General features: G+C 36.7%; 1 protein-coding gene across 3 annotated transcripts; it reads right to left on the reverse strand.

Moving 5' to 3' along the window:
- Positions 1-548: 548 nt before the first annotated feature.
- Positions 549-22,928, reverse strand: LOC106079108 (solute carrier family 23 member 1-like). 3 transcript variants are annotated; one of them, XM_056032929.1, is made up of 12 exons: positions 22,525-22,928; positions 21,470-21,627; positions 11,403-11,515; positions 10,328-10,419; positions 8,819-9,000; positions 7,316-7,439; positions 6,565-6,721; positions 5,852-6,105; positions 4,785-4,890; positions 3,721-3,888; positions 2,732-2,827; positions 549-814 (listed from the first exon to the last, which is right to left on the reverse strand). In XM_056032929.1, exons 1-12 carry the CDS (start codon positions 22,720-22,722, stop codon positions 606-608), a joined length of 1,857 nt encoding a protein of 618 aa, XP_055888904.1. In that variant the 5' UTR covers positions 22,723-22,928; the 3' UTR covers positions 549-605. The 3 variants fall into 3 exon arrangements, with proteins under 3 accessions (XP_055888904.1, XP_055888916.1, XP_055888910.1); XM_056032941.1 differs by lacking the exons at positions 21,470-21,627; positions 22,525-22,928 and adding an exon at positions 14,325-14,349; XM_056032935.1 differs by lacking the exons at positions 21,470-21,627; positions 22,525-22,928 and adding an exon at positions 12,542-12,623.
- Positions 22,929-23,121: the final 193 nt, after the last annotated feature.

Genomic DNA, 23,121 nt, shown 5'->3' on the forward strand with positions numbered 1-23,121 from the left:
ATTCGGAAGTGGGCGGAGAAATTATGTAGACCAATTAGATTCAGCTCTAAATTTTTTGCATTTTTAGGATTGAAGTATACATTGTGAGTTATAGTCCAAAATTTTTTATACAATAGAAAAATATCAGTATGAGTAAAGGTTGGAAAAAATTGACTAGGAAAATAATATTTGAGTTCAGAACTCATCTCAATTATTGCTCTTATAATGAAAAATACAGTTTCGTATGAATTCTAAATTTTCCTAAACAAAGTCTTTCTTAAAATACTAAGATAAATTCGTGTGCAATTATATAAACTCTGTCGCCATATTTGATTATTCTGTTTTAAAACGTCTTCTTTTCGTCTGGAAAGGGGAGAGGGGGTAGAGTAAAAAGAAATAAGTACAAAATGCATATTCATAATACCAAAATTAATGTAATGCTATGTGTGAATGTGTAGATTCTAAATGTTTTGATAACAATACACCACGGCACAGCCAAGCAATAGCAGTAAATTGGAACACACGTGACGCCTGGCTCACACTAACAAAGACACACACACAAATTAAAGTACATAACTAAATGAGTTTTAATTATAAACAACAGCAATAGTATTGTATCAACTGGGTCATAAGGTAGGCGACTCTACATCCCCATCCAAAATGTTTTCAGAATCATGGGAGATAAGTTTGGGCATGAAAGGGAGAGAAACTACAAAGGGAAACACTTTGACTAGAGTTGGGTAGAAGGACCAGGTGAAGATATCATCGTTCTCTTTATTTCTCTGACTCTCGTCCTGACTCTGCCAATGTTTCATACCACGTGACTCCAATGAACCTGCCACATGATATATAATACAAGTGTTAAAAGTTATTAAGCCTTTCTATTTATTATGTACAATAAAATGGCCTAAATATCCCAATTATGCAATATGTATATATGTGTGTAACAGCATATGGTACAATACCACCGGCAGTGTGTAGACAATACATTTGATTTAATGATGTCGTATCTGCTTCGCCCGTTGATTGGTTGCCAGGCTATATATTGTTTATTTTTACCATGGACCCCTTCCAATTTTTCTTGCTTGCAACAATATTAGCAATATAATGATATCAAGCTATCGTCATGAAATCATTCCCCAGCTCATTCTAGTATCTATTACGTTGAATTAGAATTGACCCCCCTCCATTGTTTTCTTACAACAATGTAATGATACAAAGCTAAACGCTCCCACAAATATTCCTTTTGGCCAGCTCATTCTAGTATCTTTTATGTTGAACTGGACCAGCCCGCGAGTATCACTTACCCCCCCCCTCCCCATCTCCCCAACTCTCTTCCGTAACAAATAGAGACTAGTCTTATTTACACTTTCAGACTAAATGTCTTCTGCTTGTCAGTTCTTGTTTGAAATACTATGATTTTTGTGTGGCCTGGAACCTATTGTCTAATTACATCCTGCAAATGCTCACATAATACTTAGGCCGTTACCCCCAGCCTTAGGTATTTTTTTGCACTTTCAATAAAACTGCCAGCATTACAACAATTCCCATTTTGACCAGTGTACTGTAGTATATGTTAGGTTTATTGAAACGGCCTGCTTTAAATCGCACTCATTTCTGGCCTGTTGAGCTCTATATCACTTTCTCTTAGCCCTACCCCCCCCCCAAAAAAAAAATTTTAAAAAAATTCTAGCCTTCAAATTCTATTTCCTTTTTTGTCTCTTTCATCCTACAAACGAAGGGCCCACAACCCCCTATTATAGAGTATGCAACAAACACTTCTCAAGTTCATCAGTAGGAGCCTTCCTCCTCCCTGCACTATAATACCCCGCCCACACTTACATACAATATTTTCAAATGAAACGGTTGTCCTTGCATTCTAAGAACGCATAGCTATACTTTGTGATGGGAAGACCACGGCCCGAAGGCCAAGTCCGGCCCGCTTAGAAGTTTTATCCGGCCGTTACATGTTTTATAATAATAATCAATACTAAGGCATTTTTAGTCTTAAGAAATCCTATTTTTCATTTGCCGGTAACAAATATATTACCTACTAAATTATAGTTCACTAATTAACATAACATCAGTGGTGTAGCTAGAGATTAGGGAGTCCGGCGGGGGGGGGGGGAACTTGACCCTTTTAGGGGCCCCTGCATTTTGACATTTGACATGAGATAATAGAGTAATATTTAATATAAAAATATTCTGACACTCATTTGGGAGACCTCTCAAGTGGGGGCCGGGGGGATTTTCAAATGTGGACCCCCCCCCCCCTTTTCAGTTACACCACTGAATAACATTAATCTTCTATTCACATTCATAGCTTCACAACGACTTCTACTATGCCAAGTTTGACTAATCAAGCTATGCAAGAGATTGTTGTGTGTTTTTTGTACGGAGCAAGCAAGTAAAGTAAAGTTCCCCTTTCAGACCTTGTGGTCTATAGGGCAGATGATGTAAAGGTCATTAGTTTCTGTGGCCTACGATTAACGATGTTGTCATGTGGCCAGCACAACGACCAACCGCCTTTACTTTTCCCCAACTAATGTCAGGTACTCATTAGAGCTGGGTGGACTACGAGGCGCCCAAGGATCCCGAAATTAAAAATCCCAGTCTTCACCAGGATTCGAACCCGGGACACCAGGTTCGGAAGCCAAGCAATTTACCACTCAGCCACCGCGCCTCCTTGAGTATGTATATATATACATATATATTTAAACTTTTGTATGATTAGGAAGAATCTATTACAAACCTGGAACAGTGTTGTCCAATAACATGGCCAGAAAGCCGCCCAAGAACATAGGTGTGCTAAGCATCACATGCAGCGACCTGTCCAGATCCTTAACACCTGTACATCATAAATCACTTTGTTAATACATACAATCCCAAACATTTATATTATTGTCGTTCTGTTACACAGTAAGCGACAGGAATATATTGCAAGAATTGTTTTGAAGGTCCTCGGGAGAGCGTTGTAGTCCAACATTTGAAGGTCATAGACATTTCCTACAATGGCCGCGTCATCGCAAAACAAAATTCTAAGAGTCCGATAGAACATATCTTCCGAGGCTTCATTATGCACTGTGAAAAGATGTTTCGGTGGGGGGGGGGGGAGGAAGGTGGTACCGCTTTATGAGTCGAAAATTGCCTGCGATTGTCGTAGCAAGGACGTCACTGCTCTAGAGATTTGTTGGACTTTTCCTGTCGCTAATTACCTCAATTTTGATGAGGAACAAGACAAACATTTTAAAAATACATTTGTTGCAAACAAACTTAAAATACAATCAAATATCTAAAAAAAATATAATTTAAAAAATATTAGGTTCAAGCCATATTGTTTTTTATTTTATTATAATTGAATAATTCCAATGATAGGTCTTTAAATCAAGACTTAGAAGACGATGCGCAAAATGTTCCTAAACATTAATTTATTAAAGTCTTGAATCAATAATCATACCTTATATTCGGAAATTCTCGAACGCGATAGTCCTTTCAAGAACGCAATTAACCTTTAAATTAACCTTTCAAGAACGCAATTAACATTTAAATTAACCTTTCAAGAACGCTATTAACCTTTCAAGAACGCGACAGACCTGTCAAAATCGATGTGGGCTCTAGATCACCTTCTTTATACCAATTAGTAATAGACGATAATGCTGATAAATATAGATCAACCAGTTGTGATAGTCAGTATATCAGTTGTGATACTAAATATAACAGTTGTGGGTACTAGCATTGTACCTGTAGCGATGATTTCTGGGTACAGCTCCAGACAATAAGATATTGACATACTAGCCATGAACGGCACACCCACTACCAGCATGTTTCTAGACGATGACATATCCACGTGTTGGAGATTAGACAGACCAATAGTCAGCAGAGCACCAACGATGACCATCAAAACACCTCCTACAGAGAGACAAACAAAGAGAACATTTTGAAATCATTCCCCAGAAAACAACAACATTTGTTTGATTATATTCTAAAAGTAATACACATGCCATAAATAATTGTTTATTGTATAACATAGTCTTTAATGTGTAATGCTAGATTGACAACATAAGCTATGGCCTAGGGCTCACACCAGTCTGGGGCCCCGGACAAATTGTTTTGAAGAAAAGGCAAATGGATGAATTCTATTCTGTTGATTACAGAGGGCCCCGTATCTTAAATATCTTAGGAGGCCTTATCAAGTTTAAATCCGGCCCTGTTCTTGTGAATAAATTCTTAAGGGCCGTTTGACTTCCCTGACGTCGACTACACATGTTACTTCTAGTCATTGCTCTGACGATAAGAAATTGTAGACTAAATAGCTCTAATCGTAATAAGTAAGGTTAGCTCCTTGAGTAGCACAGCATGTGTTCTATGTGACTGTAGTTTATATTACCATCTTAAATATTTATTATATTATTATACTTTTTATAGTAAGCTATTGTCTGCAGAAGGTGTGGCAAAACATGTAGGTCACAACTGGGTCTGCTTAGCCACGTCAAATAATGTACTCGTCCATAATCTTTAAAACCGAACCCAATGCCTTTATTTTCGATACATTTCAAGACATTTCTAGAGTCGAATACGGTTAAACAATGCACAAATAACATTGTAACAACAGATCATGCATATTTCAACTTCTAAAGACTTGGTCCAGGTGTCACTCTGAACTAGACGACTCTAGATATAAATGATGATGATTAATGACACTATTAAAGTTTAAACAAAGCTGTCGTGGAGATTCTAGACAAGCAGACCAGCTTCACTGAGCTTAACACTGACAGGTTTCTTGGTGCACTATGCTATGGTCTTACCTAGTATTGGGTTGGGTATAGTTGTCAGCGCAGCACCAAATTTTCCAAACAGTGATGCGACTATCAGAATCACGGCAGCGACGTACATGACAACTCGACTTCCTGTCTAGAGTACAAGTCAAACTAAACTGTTACTTTGAATGTGATATTGTCACGGGTGAAAGTGTGTGTGTGAATGTATAGTCTTAATTCTACTTCTAGAAGCTAGTAGGAATGAACGAGAGAATGAAGGAAACTGGGTAGAGGAGAACAGAGAGAGACAGTTCGCAGAGTGGGATATTGTGAGGTGTAATTAATTCAGTTTGTGACCAAGTTATTGTTCTTCCGGGTGTTAGAATCTAGTCTAGTTACATTACAACCCGAACAATAGTGGACCGAAAACTACGTAACATAATTAACAAAATACACAAATACCAGACATGAACAATTGTTTTAGTTTAAATAGCAATCCAGTATTGTTCTGGAACGCTTTGCCATAGCATTTTAACAACTTATTTTAAAACCAGTGATCCTAATGAATAAAGTACAGTACATAGCTATATCATACATGAGTGACAGAAACTAAAATTCATTTAAGACTAGACGAATAATACATATTTTGTTTTTGAATTAAATAACATTTAAAACAAATAGTATTGTTTCAGTTCTTTTCGCTGTTATAACTGATCAACTCAGAAATGCGTTAGTCATTCATAAGCTAAGCTAACGTAATGTCTGTTCATGTGGTTATTATTTATACGCTGTAATTTGTAATATTTCACGATCTTATATGAGGAATTAAGTATTAATTTACTTTTCTGTTCGATTAACCCTTAAAGTGCTGAGATTTTTTTTTTACAATGAGTGCATACAAAATGGAATTACAATCGTAGTATTTAGAGTTTAGAGGCTAAACTACCACACGCGTCTAAAGGGTTAAAAAGTAAAACTTGTGAATAGTGAAAAGTAGAAAAACAAAACATGAACAAAAAAGTTTCCAAATGGCACCGACAACTAATTAAAGTGAAACAAATTGTCAGACGTCGAGAGTATATTAACCCTATTGTCCATTTTGAAATCCTACTTACTCTAGATAAAGTCAAGACTGCGATGTTTCCACTGTACGATGTCGTGGCATGACCAGCACCCACGGATCCAGACAGGACGCTGCCGATGCCTTCAACGAGGATGCCCCTTGAGATAGCATGGTCGGGCAGGCTGCCTAGTTGGCAGGCTTTCTCGGCAGCGTAGTAGTCTCCCACAGACTCCACCACAGAGGATAGGCACGCCACGATGAATCCTATTGTCAAAGCAATGTGGATCTTAGGCGCACCAAATTGACCTGTGGGATATGAGATTTTAAACATTTTACATAGCTTTTCATGTGGATCTTAGGCGAGCCTAATTGAAATCTGGGTTATGAGATTTTAAACATTTGTCATAGCTTTTGCCATTATCTCTTGCTAATTTCTTTTTTTTTTTTTTGCTGTTTGGATTACATCATAAGTATGCCTATGTAACAATATTTGTAAAATGTTACAGATGTTCCTTCAGAGTTATAGATAATCTACTTCCTAGTCCAAACCTCACGCATGACGATGGGGAATAGCGACGGGCAGGATATGAACCCGGGACCATCGATACGACCGAAAGACAGTCCAGCGCGCACACCGCACGACTAAACAGCCATTAGCGCGTACGAACGCTGTTATAGCGTGTAGATCTATAGTCTGACTGAAAGAAGAAAGGAATAACTTGGTTATATCTGATCAGAAAATTACTTGTTTCTAAAAAGTCTTACCTGGATACGTGAGCTGTAGCCAGTTGGAGGAATAGATTATATCCAGCTTGGCATCGGCTCTTGCTTTGTATGCCGTGGAATTTCTGTCATCAGTGAAGACATTGCACAAGGTTAGAATCCAGGAGGCTATCCACATGATGACCACTGCCAATAGAATCTGAACCCAAAGAAGAAATTGTTTGTACTCAAGGAAACGGAATTAGCTGAATGATTACTTCACGTTTTCTTAATGTGTATTTTATGCAGTAAGTCAATATTTTTCTGGTCAAATAATGAGTCAACTCATGTTATGGAGTTATGTGTGTGTTTCTATGGTGACGGTGGGAGTTTGGTGATTTGGTTGGTGGCTATGCAGTGTGAATGATGCAAGATTAACTTTTATTGTCGTCTGCTGTCTTAGGTAGGACAGACGACTCCAGACAGCCAGAGTGAAAAGAAGTGAGTTAGATTTTGTTCCAAATACTATTTTATATTTTTATTAAAGTCTATTACATTTATTTATTTCGCCTCAAGTTAAAATTTGGCTACATCATATTAAAAGTTATATTTGGTATTGTTCACAAATATGTTATTCAAGATATTTCAAATTTTACAAGTTAGAATACAATACGCTTACGGCGGTTTAGTTGTCTACCAGCAGTTTGGTGCTAAAAGTCAACGTCCGTCTACAACATCATATCGTGTCATTATGTTTCTGGTGAAATAATGATGGTTCTAGGCCACACACACACATAGTGATAAAAGCACTCACGGGAATTAATTGGAAAATGGCGAACCTTGGCCGTCCTTTCAGATTCTTTCCCTTGCCACATTTCGGTAACGGAAGTTTGACTTTGTTGAGGTAGAGTACGAAGGTTAAAACAAGCAGCAGGCAACTGGGGGCAGAATTGTACAGACAATAGATTGTCATGCATGTTTGAATCAGAACTACTATTGTTAATACTTTATTGTATACAATGACAAACTTAGACGTGGTAACAACTACGGGCATACAGTCTATATTGGAGATAATTGAATTGAGTGATGGAGAAAATATCGGAGGGGGGAGGGGTAGCTGAGAAGCATACGCCGCTTGGCTACCTATCAAGGGAAATCGAGTTCAAAACCCGCATTGAGCAGAGTTGTGTTAGCAGTGCCCTAAAGGCAGCTATACAAAAGCAATTCAAGAAAAAAAAAAAGGGCAGCAGGCGATTAATATTAAAACGCTAAGCTTATACTATTAAAATCAGGATTAATATTAATATTTCGTTCCACAAGTAGCAGCAAAAGTTCTCACAGATAAGCCTTGTACTCGTTTGATAGGAACATTGACATTAAGAATAGTTAATATATAGTAAGTTATCGAAGTATTCATAGGAAATGGATGATTAAAAAAAAGTTTACTCATTCTATTGCTCTTTCTCTCTCTCTCTCTTTCTTTCTTACTTTCTCTCTTTTAATTTTCCCAATCTTACGTTATTTCTACAAATGCTTATATTAACTCACTCTGACTGGTCAAAAGTTTGTACACGTTATTTCTCCCACATCCATTCATTATTCATTAACGTAGACAATGCAGGAATAAAAAAAAAACTAAACAGTTTAGTTAATAAATTATTAGCTACTTATTATTTTATTTGATACCAATAGGGAAACTAATCCTTCAGTATTCACATATATCGGGTTTTGTCCCATTAAATATTTGTACACGTTATTTCTCCCTCACACAATTATTTATTGGACCTAACAAGACATGGATCCATTAATAAAGTAACCAATTACTCAATTAACTATTGATAATGAGTTATTCTGTTTGATATCGAAAACGGTAGATAACTTCAACATTCTTGATAGCTGTAAGTGCTCTTCCCCTTAGATAAGATTTTTCTTTGAAATTTTAAAAATTATTTTGCTTGTTTAGTAATGCAAAAGGAAACAAGCAAAATCTTAAATATACTTTCAAAAAACAAAGCTTATAATATTAAAGAGAGGATCATTCAATTGCTCCATCTCTTAATATTACAAGTTTTACCTCCCCTTTTTTATATAAACAATAGTATTTAATAACCACTAATTAATTAATTAATTAGCTGTTGTTGTTTTTATTAATTTATTGATTGCAAAATTTCAACTTGATCCGATATTGGGAAGTGGGGGAAAAAACGTGTAAAATAATACCCCCCCCCCCCAGCAAACAAACAGACAAGAGTCAGTTGATGACGATAATATCTTTAATTTTTTGTTAGTTTACAATAAACTATTAAAATGTACGCACCAAAGGGCAACAATAAAATTTGGTCTTCCGTATATGATGGGCAAACGGTAAAGTGACACACCAATGAGAGAAATGGTACATGCAACTGTAATAGGCCCAATGAATCTTAAGATAAAACCTAAAAGTCCAAAACCTCCAAGAATAACTTCCACAAAAGATGCCGCCATCAAGGCTCCGCCCATCTGTGGATAAAAATTATGGCGAAATCATTCAAGGAAACAAAAAAAATGACACATGTCCAAAAAAATTTTTTTTTCCTCAGGTTTATTTTTAATCCTCTACATAATCTCCTTTTACACACAGGCTATTAAACGTATTTCTCTATAAAGTAGTTGATTTAAAAAAGGCATCATTAAAAGATACACATCTCTGTTCTACGTTTATGTTTATTAAACATGCTACATATGTTTACAATTTGGATCGGTTGGAGTTGGTATACTATTTGGACCGGTTGGAGTTGATTTACTATTTGGACAGATTGGAGTTGATTTATTATTTGGACCAATTGGAGATGGTTTACTATTTGGACAGATTGGAGGTTATTTGGACCGGTTGGAGTTGGTATACTATTTGGACCGGTTGGAGTTGATTTACTATTTGGACAGATTGGAGTTGGTTTATTATTTGGACAGATTGGAGTTGGTTTACTATTTGGACCGGTAGGAGTTGTACAGATTTTGTTTTTGGGGGGAGGGGTTAGAAACTTCTTTAAGATTGTTATTAAAGTAGTGTTTCTAGAGTATATGCCTTATTTTAAAAATACTTCTAGAGACCTAGTTTAAAATTAAATGCGATTTTTCGCTTTTCATATAAAACAATATTAAACGTATATTCTACTTTCTACTCAAAATGGCTCGCAGTAACTGGTTAGGATCATTAGAGAGAACAGATTTATGTACTCGGTCAACACACAAACGTTTCTATGTCAACCTGTAAGTCAAACTGTTTTCTTTCAAATTTATCTCTCTATATATATATAGATATATATAAAGAGAGAAAACTGTCGACCCAACAATCTTTTCCATTTGTTTTTAATATTCTATTTCCAGAGAACACGCCCTGATTCACATCTGTCAGTTATTGATCAAACACATCGATTATTCTAATTTCTACATTGTTTATTTACAATTCAACACAAAAAAAACAACACCGAGTGCAGCCTTTGATTTTATCCTAGCGTTTAAACACTGAAATGTCAATATGGTTTGTTTGACTTAACCCATCGTGGAAAATGCAACTATTCTGACCGACTTCACTTGAATGACTTTTAATTAAACCCTCATTACTTTGTTGGACTTTTTTTTTTTCATTTCACTACTATGAACATTAAGATTCTAGCCACACCCGTGACCCGAGGTGCCTTGTGGGAAGTCTAGAGTAGGAATGTGCCAAGTAGGCTTATGTGTATTTCAGAAGATGTGTTTTGTAGAGCGACGATAACTACCAGAGATAAAATCGTAAAATCACTGTATTCTAATATATTGATCTGGCATCATTTAGTATTCTTACCTGCTGCAATCTCCACTTTATGCCTGGGAGTGGATCTATACCGCCGGCCATGGTGGACACATTTGTTGCCATAGTAACATTAGCCTGGAACTCTTTTGTAAGGTAAGTAAAATTCAATATTCAATATAATTGTGCGTGTTCATTTTTGGGTGAGGAAAAAGAATCAAAATCAGTGCTTCCTTTGATGGATACTTTTCACTAGATCTAGGTTTTTACTCTTCTGCTATATCAAACACATTTTTTTTTAATTTAACTATTTTAATATTATTAAAAAAAAAAGTTTTTTTTTTTTTAAACAGATTCTTTATTCTAGATGTAACAAAACCCTGAAAGGTTTACCCAGCAGATTCGGTGCTGTAGAAAAGTTAAAGCAAAGTAAAAGTAATAGTTTTTAAAGGAATAGGCCTATCTGTAAAAATATTTAACAAGATAAGCAGTGGCGTAGCTAGGGTGAGAGGAGGGGGTACCCAAATGAGTGTACACATTTTTTTTTACATTAAATATTAAGCCAATGCCATGTTATCTTTCTTTTCATGTTCTTATGTAAATTAGTGACTATAGTGCATGTATTCCACACATTAGACTTATATATTTATTAAAGTACATTATCTCATTTCACGATGTCGAATATCAAAATGCAGGGGCCCCTAAAGAGGCCGAGCCCCTCGGGCCCCCAAATCCCTTGCTAAGCCACTGAAGATGAAGTGGGCATTTTATAGCAGTTAACTGAATATTATTTTTCGGCAGCGCAAGACTCCATAAAGCGCTAAAATGCGTTGACCTTTAGCCGCCCTTTTTTTAAAACGCTGCCTTGATTTACATCATGATTTAGAATACAAAAAAATAAAGAGTCTTTATTTAAAATGCCTCAAAGGACCCAGATTGCAGTTATTTGAAATAAAATAGTGGAAGCACCGATTAAAAGGGGAAATAACTATCGATTAAAAATATCATGCATATTGTGATGATATGATACGATCAAACAAATCTAGCCGGTGATGTAATATTTACAAAAGCTCTGAATCAATAGTTGATTAGCATGATTCGTGGTGAACTGGGTTAGTTAAGGTCTTACCACTGTTGTCATTGTTAACATCGTAAATATTAGAGCAATTCCACGTGGGATCTCGTTGTAGGGCTAGCAGTGGAACCAAGAAAGATGACGATGGTCCTTGAAATATAGGTAACCTGTCAGAGATGTTTAAAAACTTATAAAAGTGTAGGCTACTAGAACTACTAGAGTAGATTCTAAATTATCTTAAAAAAACATATTAATATTTAATGTATTTTATTAATAAATTGTAAGCAAAGCGTAGGCTATAAACAAATACAAATATTCAGACTGTTGGTCGCCTGTCTATAAGAACATTGCTATTCCAATGACAATGTGGAATATTGGCGCATGTATATATAGTTACATAAGGAATGTTTTGGGTGAAAAAAAGACTGACCAATGTCGTTTATATTTTTATATTAGCCCGGTATCACATGCGTGTCTATAATGTCACGCTTGACAGCATACAATAACGGCTGACCAGTCAACAGTTTGTATTATATGGTGAGTGCGTGGGAAAATAAAGCAGACCCTTCTAGACAACCTTGATTTGCATATAAATGATGTAGGCTCAAAGTGGAATTATGGGAAACTGATAAAGCTTACTATCACTGACGGAACCAATCCAGAAAGATCGATATACGAAACTATATAAGAAACATGAATCTAGCTATCCAGATTGGTTGGTCATTGTATTGTACACAGTCGCGAGTCATTGGTCATTGTTACGATTACATTGTTTAATGTCATTATTTACTATTGGATTATTTAGTGTTCTTCTGTATCTTCCCTGTGGTTTAGTTCAACTATGATATTTTATTCAAGCTATCTTTTGTACAAGTGATTCAAATTTTGGATTATTCATTTTATTTAATTGAGTTTTAAAAGCATTAAACTCAAGAACATCATACTCAGTGTTAAGTTACTTCATTGTATCCTAATAGTGTGTTGAATAGATTTCTAGGCACCTCCAAATCTGAGTATGTCATATCATTACAGCTCTTTCCAAAACTAAAGTCGTGACATGAGGTGTTACAACAGTAAACATTAACAAATCACTTAAAATTGGAGGAAAACTGTTAAGTGGATGTGCCTTCTCCTAGTAGCAACGGGAATCCTGAACGGCTGGCAAAGCTAAGAACAATGCTTACAATGCTTACCACGATTTCACTTCCTTGAAAAAGTCTGTGTATTGGTTTGAGATTGGAACAAAAGTAACACATTGATAAATTATATAAGAAAAGAACTATAAACGCACTACACGATGCACTGCGAGGACGAAGGGAGGGGCTATCAAAGGCAGGCCTTCGGTTGGTCTGCTGCTCTCAGGTGACATAACTTGTTAAACTAAGAGACGAGATTGATAGGGCGAAAGAAAACAGTTGCAATTTTGAAACAAAAATTGTTATGAGAAAGAAGGTGGAGAGATAGAGAGAGGGAGAGATAGAGACAGAGAGAGGGAGAGATAGAGACAGAGAGAGGGAGAGAGAGAGACAGAGACAGAGAGAGGGAGAGATAGAGACAGAGAGAGGGAGAGACAGAGACAGAGAGAGGGAAAGATAGAGACAGAGAGAGGGAGAGAGAGACTAATAAGAAAATGGATCAATCTCTTAAAGTTAGGGAGATATAAAAATCTTTATATTTCTCTGCTCAATTCTTAAAACTTGCATAAAAGACAGCAGGACGAATTTTATAACTCACAAAAATCCTCATAAAACATTTCCTAAAAATATTCCCCTCATCATCATCATCATCAAACTCCATTAGAGTGAGGGCTTGAGAGGCTCAAATCCTCTCTTGCAAAAGCCCTGGACAGAAACCCTGCTGTCTTGCGTAGTGCATGAATGTCGCCATACAGGTCGAGAATTTTGGGTTTCCCAGACCTGTCGAGACGGAGATCAGCAAGTCTGGGGCAGTCAAACAGAATATGAGGCACGGTTTCCTCTTCTTCCCCGCAGCGAGGGCACCGTGAATCGAAATTTGGCCATAGCCGCGAGAAATATGAGCCAACAGGACAGTGGCCTGTCCTGCACTGTGCTATAATAGCTTGTTCAGGCCTGGACAGCCTCCACCACGGGGAAGTGCGGTCAGGGCGCCTCATGCGCTCCCAGACTCCACGGGCTTTTTGGGACTTGTCCCAGCACTCAAACCACTTTTCCATTTCTGTTTTTTGTATTATAGCCAGGGCTTGATGAAAGCTTACAGCCTGATCAGTGGGTGGAATTTGCCCTCCCTGGTGGGCCAAAGAGTCTGCGATTGTGTTGCCAGTCACACCTATGTGACTCGGTACCCACTGCATTATTACAGGGGTGCCATAGCGTTGTTTGATGTTATGTGAAGCCATGATGACAGTGTTGATATTGGGGGGCCATGGTCCGGGGCTTTGCAAAGCATGTAGTACAGATTTTGAGTCAGTGACCACAACAATCTGTGTTGCCCTCAAATGTCCCTCGCCGAGTTGAGAGTCAATGACTTTTAAGGCTTCACAGACTGCCGTGGTCTCCGCATCAAAATTGCAAACACTACCACATGGTCCAAAGATTTTGACTGTGTGAGAGCCAAGAAAGTCGATGTAGGCTCCATAGCCTGCTCTTCCAGAATCTATTTATATTCCCCTAACAATCATTACATTACGCTCATTCAAGACAATTAGAGATTTCCACATTTATTTTTCCCTGGCAGATTGAGGCAATACGAATCGTTATTTGTATATTTTAAGTATTAGTTTGTCACAAAATATTTAACAAATAAATGTGTTTACATCCTAGAGCTTCCAGGGTCGTTTTATTGCATTAGCCTTTTATATATGTAAATTATGGTTTCAGTGTTAAGGGAAGAATAACTACTTTATGTTTTAATTTTATATTCTGGGTGTCTCTAATTTTGATTTTACAATCAGTAATGCTTAGTTATATAAAAGTATTTATTTTTATAGAACCTTACTTGTTTTGGTTTGCTTGTCTGATTGTTTTCTAGTTTCTAGGTTTATTCTTTTTGAATCTCTTTGATCTCTACAAGTTTCTTGTTGTTAGAACGTAACGACGTTAGAGACTCTAGAACTAGGTCTAATCGTAGTGTTTTGTCATGCCAAGCTCTTTGGCGATGTACTTTGGCAGATCTACTTCGCAAGGATATTCTCTCTATAGAGAAGGTCAGGCAGTAGTATTACAAACAACTTTAATTAGTCTAGTTTGTTACTTAGAGTTCTACTTTCTGGGTTAATTTATTCACAGTTAAGTAGGCTAAAATACGAACCCAGTGTCAAATAGTGTCAATGCCTCGTTATTTTCTTGACCATACAGTTATTTCAATAAGTTACACAGACTAAGATCTTACGTCGACAACTTATGACATTTTTGACACGCATGACACAACAGGAAGACATGATGTGATAAAAAAAAAACTAGGGATAAATTTAGAACACTAGTGTACACTTGGCATACTTTTAAAACAATGAATATTTAAAAACTCTTTGTCACAAAATTGTTAACCATAAGGACTATCACCTCTATTTAAAGACAAAGTTTCTTGTACTCTTTCTCTTATTTACTCTCTGTCCTAATATGTAGTCTCAATGATTACCCAGCGTCAATTATTCTTCCACCAAAGGATAAAATAGTTTTTGTCGTCTGTCCACTTTTTTTAAATATTAATATGTTAATATTCTTAGTAAACTTCTCTTTCAAAAGCTAAAACAATATTCTTGTTAGTGAATTCGGGAAATTTTTACTTGTCTGTCTATCTGGTAAAAAGTTTGTACATATCATTTCTCCCACAACAATTTTCGGATGAAGTTGAAACTTTGCGGTGACTCTGCACAACTATTCTTTGTCGAAGACAACACACGAATCAATCAAAAAATTAACAAATTAGTAAATCAATTGATCGCAATTAATTAATTTTGTTTTATTTTATAAGTATAATGGGCTAAATTGTCGACGGACAACCCGTGACTATTATCACAATAGTGTAGAGAATTTGGTCGTTCGTTAAAAATTTCAAACTAACAATAGACTAATAAACCCTTTTATTTTTATAAGTACTTGAATGGCTCAATGGCAAAACATGTCGGCCTTTTATCTTGGAGGTTGTATCTCGAATTCAGACTCAACAACTTTTTTTACCTTGCTTATATCAACATGCAAGAAAGCAGACATGTAACAGACCAGGGGAGTATCTTACGCAACTTTGTACAGTTATCAGTATACCTATGTCAACCAGTTCCATCCAAATGTAACAGACCAGGAGAGTAACAAACGCAACTTTTGTACAGTTATCAGTATACCTATGTCAACCAGTTCCATCCAAATGTAACAGACCAGGAGAGTAACAAACGCAACTTTTGTACAGTTATCAGTATACCTATGTCAACAAGTTCCATCCAAAATAAAGGGCAACTAAAATGACCGTTAACGTGACAAATCGCAAACACCGACTTGACCAATTCTAATAGTACTTTCGGATCACAAACACTGACTTGACCGATTCTAATAGTACTCTCGGATCACAAACACTGACGTAACCAATTCTAATAGTACTCTCGGATCACAAGCACTGACTTGACCGATTCTAATAGTACTCTCGGATCACAAACACTGACGTAACCAATTCTAATAGTACTCTCGGATCACAAACACTGACTTGACCGATTCGTTTGATCGTCTTATGAGCTGAGCCGAAGGCTCTTCGAGCTCAAAGTTTGAAAAAAAACCTGTTTGAACACAGTTCTGTTGGGGAGAGACCCGAGTCAATGCCTATGTAAAGCATTGCTGTTTCCGATGCATTTGGCCCCCAACGCATGGGCTAGACACGGCCGAGGGCAGGGCCGGTCTTAAGCCACTGCAGCCTATGCGGCCGCAGTGGGCCCCGCGCTTTCATAGGCCCCGCCCTAAGTATATCTGTAATTGCATAATGATGCAAAATATACGAAAAGTCGTGGAAATTATTTTTAAAATCTCCTGAAAATTAGACAAAATTGTTATATGGGAAACACAAATCTTACGCGAAAAAAAAAAGCATTTTATATTTAAATAAAAATATAGTAATAGTGCGAATTTTAACCGAAACGTACGTTCCAATAAAGCTAGAATACGTTTTTAAAACGATCAAAATCCGAAAATGAGAACAAAATCACTTTTAGTGAGACAGCTGAAACAGATTCTATGAAGAATGCAAAAACTGCAGTGGTGAATGTCGTAAGAGAAGAAGAAAATGATGTAACACTAACAACTGATCAACATGTCGTATGAAATGAAGGCAATAGTGTAATAACTGATCAACATGTAGTTATAGACAATGAGCTAAATGTGGTCGATTCATTGAGAAATCTGGATTATCCTGCCATGTGTCTAGAAAAAAAAATGGAAAGATCTTGTATTGACTATTTATTACAAAAAGGTCCACCTGAGATTACTTTGGAGAATTTTCCAAAAAAATAAGGATGGTAGACATTAATCTTAAGTGCATTGCAAACCAAACCTGAGTAATGGTGAAATTGATTTGCGTCCTTGGCTGATATATTCTGTGTCAGCAGACAAGTTTTATTGTTTGTACTGTCGTCTACTGGAAAAACAAAAAAGTTCCTTTTTAACTGAAGGATTTGACCAGTGGCAAAGCTGTACCACAAGGCTAGCAGAGCATGAAACATCGCAAAGGCATTTAGACGCCATGACCAGTTGCTGTGAAGCTGGAGCAAGACTAAGTAAAAAAAAAAAAAACAGGCATTGACAAAGCTCACCAGGAAATGCTTTAGTCTGAAACTAAACGTTGGACTAGTTGCAATTGTACGATTTCTAGCGAAGCGCAATTTAGCTTACAGAGGGACCATTGAAAGACTTAAAGAGCCAAGTAATGGGAATTTCCTGGTCTAGTAGAATTACTCGCAAAGTTTGATCCAGTAATGGGGGAACAACTTCGACGTGTTACCAATGCAGAAATTCATGATCGTTACCTGGGAAAGAAGATTCAAAACGAACTTATTACTGTAGTAGCTGATGCTGTTGTGAATTATATCCTTCGAGACATCAAAAATGCAGTGATTTTGGATTGTACTCCAGACATAAGTCACAACGAGCAGATGTTATCGGTTTTTCTCAGATAAGGGTTGAAGTGAAAGAGCTTGTGGTTGTGTATGAACGTTTTAAGTTTCTTCCTGTTGTTTCTTCTTGTGACAGCGAAAAGAAGTTGGCTGGAAACATGGATATTGTTGCAATCTTTCCAGCCAAAAGTCAAAGAAAAAGCCAGTATGATAAATCTGTGGAAAACTTCATACATCAAAAAGCTGAAGATGGCTACAGGATTAAATGTTTCAACAGAATTGTGAACACTGCAATTTACTCCTTGCAGCTGAGATTTGAACTGTAACTGTGGCATCTTGTGAAAGAAGTTTCTCGCGTCTTAAACTAATCAAGAATTACTTAAGGTCAAAAATTCACGAAGAGAGATTGAAAAATGTGGCGATTCTTGCTATTGAGCGTGATCTATGTAGGAAACAGAATTTTGATGATCTACTGTAGGCCTATGACTTCGCTACACACAAGGCTCGTAAAGTAAAGTTAATTTGATCGTGATTTTGTACTTAGTTAAGAATGTATAAAACGCAAAGACTAATTTATTTTTTAATACAAAATCTTAATTTTCAGTTATATCTTTATCCCTACCCAGAATAGGCCCCGCGCAATCCGTTTCGCATTGGGCCCCGCAATCGCTAGGACCGGCCCTGGCCGAGGGCCGAGGTCACCGGGAGCCTCCGCCATACTCGGATCACAAACACTGACTTGACCAATTCTAATAGTGCTCTCGGATCACAAACACTGACTTGACCAATTCTAATAGTGCTCTCGGATCACAAACACTGACTTGACCAATTCTAATTGTGCTCTCGGATCGCACTCAAAAAAGGTAAGGTCATTGATAAACATATTTTTGTATGAGCTCATCATTAAATTGCATCCCATATTGAACATTTCTTTTTGGTTGATGGTTCAGCCGAGTGCGAATCTATATTATAAGAGCAAAGGGCCATGATTCACTGACATATCACTAATTATCCCATTGGCAGTGGGCGAAAAAATGAAAATGTAACCAGTGACTACTTTCTGTGTGCCAATAACAACTAAGCACCTTTCACGATCGAAATCGCAGGTCAAATTTACCGAAAACGATTTTTTATTCGCAATGTTGACCCAAAATTAATTTTTTTAAGCCGGCTTATCAAAAGTACAAGATTAAACTTTCTTCCGTTTTTTAGCACTATTTAAACTTTCTTACATTTTATTCTTGCGTATATTTTACCTGGCGCCATACTTGCTTTTGTAGACATTGTATAAAATATTCTTTTTTTTTTTTGGCCACATGAAGTCGACATTGACTGATTTCGTGTTTTTTGTGTATAAAAATGTATATCAACAAAATGAAATGTATGTTTATCTACATTATTTTATGTGTTGAGAGTAGAGGTAAAAATTAAAAAAAAAAAGATAGAATTTTTGGCTGAGAGAGCGTAACGACGCCAGAGTGAGAATAAATAAAGGGCCCGCGACCAAATGCAATATGAAGCTTATGAAATACTTCCTTATTGAAGCGAGAAGCAGAAGTCAGTTTTGTGAACAAACAAATATTTTGTAGGGGTGGTCATGAGGTAAGTTCAGAATTGTGAAACTAGAATTCTCAGGCCAGAAATATGTGTTTTGTGTGGGCGGTCGATATAAGCGGGCCGTTCTAATTCAACGAAACAAATTGTTAATCATGGGCCAAAATTATGTTAGTGGAGATGTAAAATGTGTGGGGGGTGTGGGGGGGGGTCGCGGGTAAAAAGTTGGGATTTGGGAGGGGTAACTTTATAAAGCAGGCTGTGTCAATTAGATGTAACAGATTGTTAAATTCAAGTTTTTAATGGGGGGCTGTGGCGGGGCAAAAAGGGTAGGGAGAGAAAAGTGGGGAGAGAAAAGTGGAAAAGTGGGGAGAGAAAAGTGGGGAGAGAAAAGTGGGGAGAGAAAAGTGATATCGAATTGACAGTGTGTTTGGGAGGGCGTTTAAAGAGGGACGTTCCAATTAAACGTATCACGTATTAGGTTACACTGGCCAAAAAGGTACTGCTAAAAATGCGAAAAGTTTTATTCAAAGTAGAAAAATAAAGGGGAATGTATGGCCAAAGTATTATGTGAGCATAACGATTGGCAGGATGTAAAAAATAAAAAGAAAAGGCGGAGGTCAAAAATATCATAGAGCCTATCAAATATTGCGAAATAATGACTATCAGATTAGTAAAATAGTGTAGGCCTAAATAAGACTATTTGTTAAGGCGGAGAAAGGGGGGGGGGAAGTGATAATCGAATTTACGGGTCGGTCCAAGTTATAATTAAGAACAGAAAAGGGAGGAAGTCCAAGGGAAAATAAACAATATATAGCCAGAGACCACATCAGCGGGCGTAGCCGGTGGGTAATGCTAGTTGTTTCATAAACGTAATGACACTAATTAGAATTGACAGGCAGCTAGCAGATAACATGATGTCTTGTCGCCATTTTTAAAAATTAATTTTATAAATTACTATTGATTTCATTTTGTTTTTTTCTTTAAATTTGTTCCGGTGTTGGTGGATATTATCAATAATTACAGATGAACATTTTTCCAGAAATGAACTGTAACTTCATTAGTTGGCAAACCGTGAACGTTTGTTGTTGTTTTTAAGACAATTTTTAAGACAATCAGGCCATTTAGTGGCGCTTACTGCGTCGATTACTGGCTGAGTTACACATTCAATGGAAGCAGTTTCTAGAAGTTTGTTTTCAAATGAGTGACGAAAGTGAGAGAATGACAGAAAGAATGACAGAGAAGAAGTGAAAGGAAACAGACAAAGATAGAGAGAAATCGGGGACGCATGGAAAGAGATTGATAGAAGTTGCCAAGAGAGAGAAAGAAATATACCAACAAAAAAGAATGACAAAGAATTGGTATGGCTGCTGGAGACACGAAGGGGAGAAAGTGATACACGGAGTGACAGAAAGAGAGGGATAGTAAAGCGATAAATGAGAGAAAAAAAAAGAAAAGAGAGATGAAAGATGAACTAATGTAATAAGATAGTAAACAAAAATGGACGAAAAAGTATTCAGCAGATCATGAATTCAGTTTTATAAGACTGAATGTTGAAAGTTGAAATGCGCATGAAATCTAGAATTCATTTCTTTTGTTGCTTTTTCAAAGGCCCTTGTAATGCAGCACGAGTTGTTAAAAAAAAAACGCTTATCAGCCGATCATTTCTAAAAAATCATGTTTTAGTGAGACAAAAAAAATTCTTTAAGTTGCTAGGGAAACTTTTACCTAAATAGGTTGGGTTAATAGTTACATTCTTCTTCCTAGTATTAAATACAGACGTTACTTCAAAAAAGAAGATGATAACGTCCTACGCTTGTTCCTATGTCAATCTAGTCATGCATGTTAATCAATGACGTAACGTCTGCCAAGTAATTAGTTTTCCTGGCTGACTCAAGGCAACCCATTTCATGCTCTAATATCACTAAGGAACAAGAAGCATTAGTACAAATTTGTCCTAGTATATGGAACAAGTAATGTGCCTTTATCTTTGTGTCTTTCTGCGTATTTTATTAGACTTTGTTTTTGTATTTGAAGATTATGTTTCAGTGTCTTATGTTTAATTGCTACTTTACTTTAAAGTCTTCTAACATGAAGGTTTTCTAAATTTAGTGATTTTACTAAAGGTGTTACGTTAATCTAATGTGAATATTCGTTTGTTATGAGACTCACTGCTCTATTTTGTGTCTGTTCCAGTTTCTTAATGTTTTCTTGAGTTGAGGGGTCCCAAATAGAGGATGCATTTATAAAAGGTAAACTATGAATGTAAAGCAATTAAAAGATATAAATCAAGATCAAGATTATAAATCTTTTAGATACTTTCACAATAATAGAGGCGTGATCCCATATTGCCCTTAAAGGTGAACCTTTCGACCAACCATTACTTAAACTAGTTTGGTACTAAAAAGGCCTATTCAACCAGAATATAGATGTAGCCTAATAAACAGGACCTAGAAGTTGGCCAGATGGAGAATCAAACCGAGTAATATGGATTCACCTGACACCTATTGCAGTCTGCATCAGCGTGCATACTCCCACCATGAATAGTGTGGTACAGAAAAGCTGAGACCTGACAGGGTGGTCGTCGGGAACACAGGCAACATCTGCAACTACAGCTGACGTGGTCAAACATCCGGATATACTCAGTAGGATGTGCTGGTGAAAAACAGAAAGTAAAACTACTTCTTGACTTTCAGGTCACGAGAAAACGAAATTATACTACAAAGTATTGATACAGTAGGAACTAGACATGTAAACAGTTTAATTGCAATGAGGCTTATATTAAACTAGGCGGATAAACCCTCGGCCTGCGGGCCTTAGCTTGGATATTACTTATCTACTGGATTGAATTTAGATGTCCCCTTCACAAGTAAAAGTAGTATGAAAATTGGTTTACTCCTTCAGCCGACATATTCATATCCAAAATATATATGTCTGTGAAAACGGGTTTACCCAATTTGTTAAAATGTTTCGATATTTAATAGAGATACAATTATGAACTTTTTGTCTATTTTTAGGCCCCCCTTCGGTTGTGGGAGAGGCACTCATACAATACGGTCTACGCCATGATCTAAGGAACTTGTATGCCAAGTTTTATCAAGATTGGTCAAACGGTTTTGATGTTTACTCGGGACATACATACCTACATACATACATACATAAATGCATACATACATACATATGATATATACATAGGCCTACTTATATACATACATACATACGCCTAACTTTCTGCTTTATATATTGGCTATACTGGTTAAAAAAAAAAGTAAATTTTGATGGAATCCAATAACAAAAAAGTTTGAAACAAAAACTTATTAGCAAATGATATATTTATCCGTGTCGGATCCTTTTTCTTTTTCCGACCACTGACACACACATATGTGATTAACTTCTATTTTTTTTATCGCTGAACGCATTGATACGTTACCCAAGCTAAATTTATTAGATTCCTGCGCATGTTAAGACAATCATAGACTCACCTCAACAAACTAACTTATATAGGCACATAATATATATATAAACAGATGCATCACTGGTGTACATACTCACCTGCAGGGCAGACATTAACGTGACCGGAATGGGAGGCACATCTTTGACTTTATATTTTAATGTACTAGCATGGGCCGGTACTCCTTTCGACTCCCCATTTCCAGTAGCAACAAAGTCAAACTCGTCTTTCTTATTCGTATCGTCCGTAGCAACACTTGACATGGCTAACTCCTTGTAATTCCCAGCTGAATGACGCATGGCCGTCGACGATTGAGTTTTCCCCTTTGTTTGTCAGTTACGCTAATTACGGCTTAATGAGAGCACGTTTTAATTTTCTGTATATCTCTATGCTAATACTAATAGGAATCTTTGACTATAGCATGTCAGCGTATAGATAGTACACTGATTCCGAAGATGAGATTTGAGTAAGGAGCTACGCACTTCTACATGGTCGTTGTTACCTAGGATCTGTTTATGGTCACGTCAAGAAATTAGTGTCCAACTGTGACTAAATGCTAAAACAATGGATACTCAGACCTGATCATTAACGGACGTTTAACGTGTTTGCAGAGACGCCAGCTGCACATTTCTCTTACTTTTTTTTACATATATATTGTATTGTTCAATATTTAAACTATACGCCTAAGTTTCTTCCAG

Source organism: Biomphalaria glabrata, chromosome 1 (assembly GCF_947242115.1).
Source record: "Biomphalaria glabrata chromosome 1, xgBioGlab47.1, whole genome shotgun sequence".
In the NCBI taxonomy this organism is placed as follows: domain Eukaryota; kingdom Metazoa; phylum Mollusca; class Gastropoda; family Planorbidae; genus Biomphalaria; species Biomphalaria glabrata.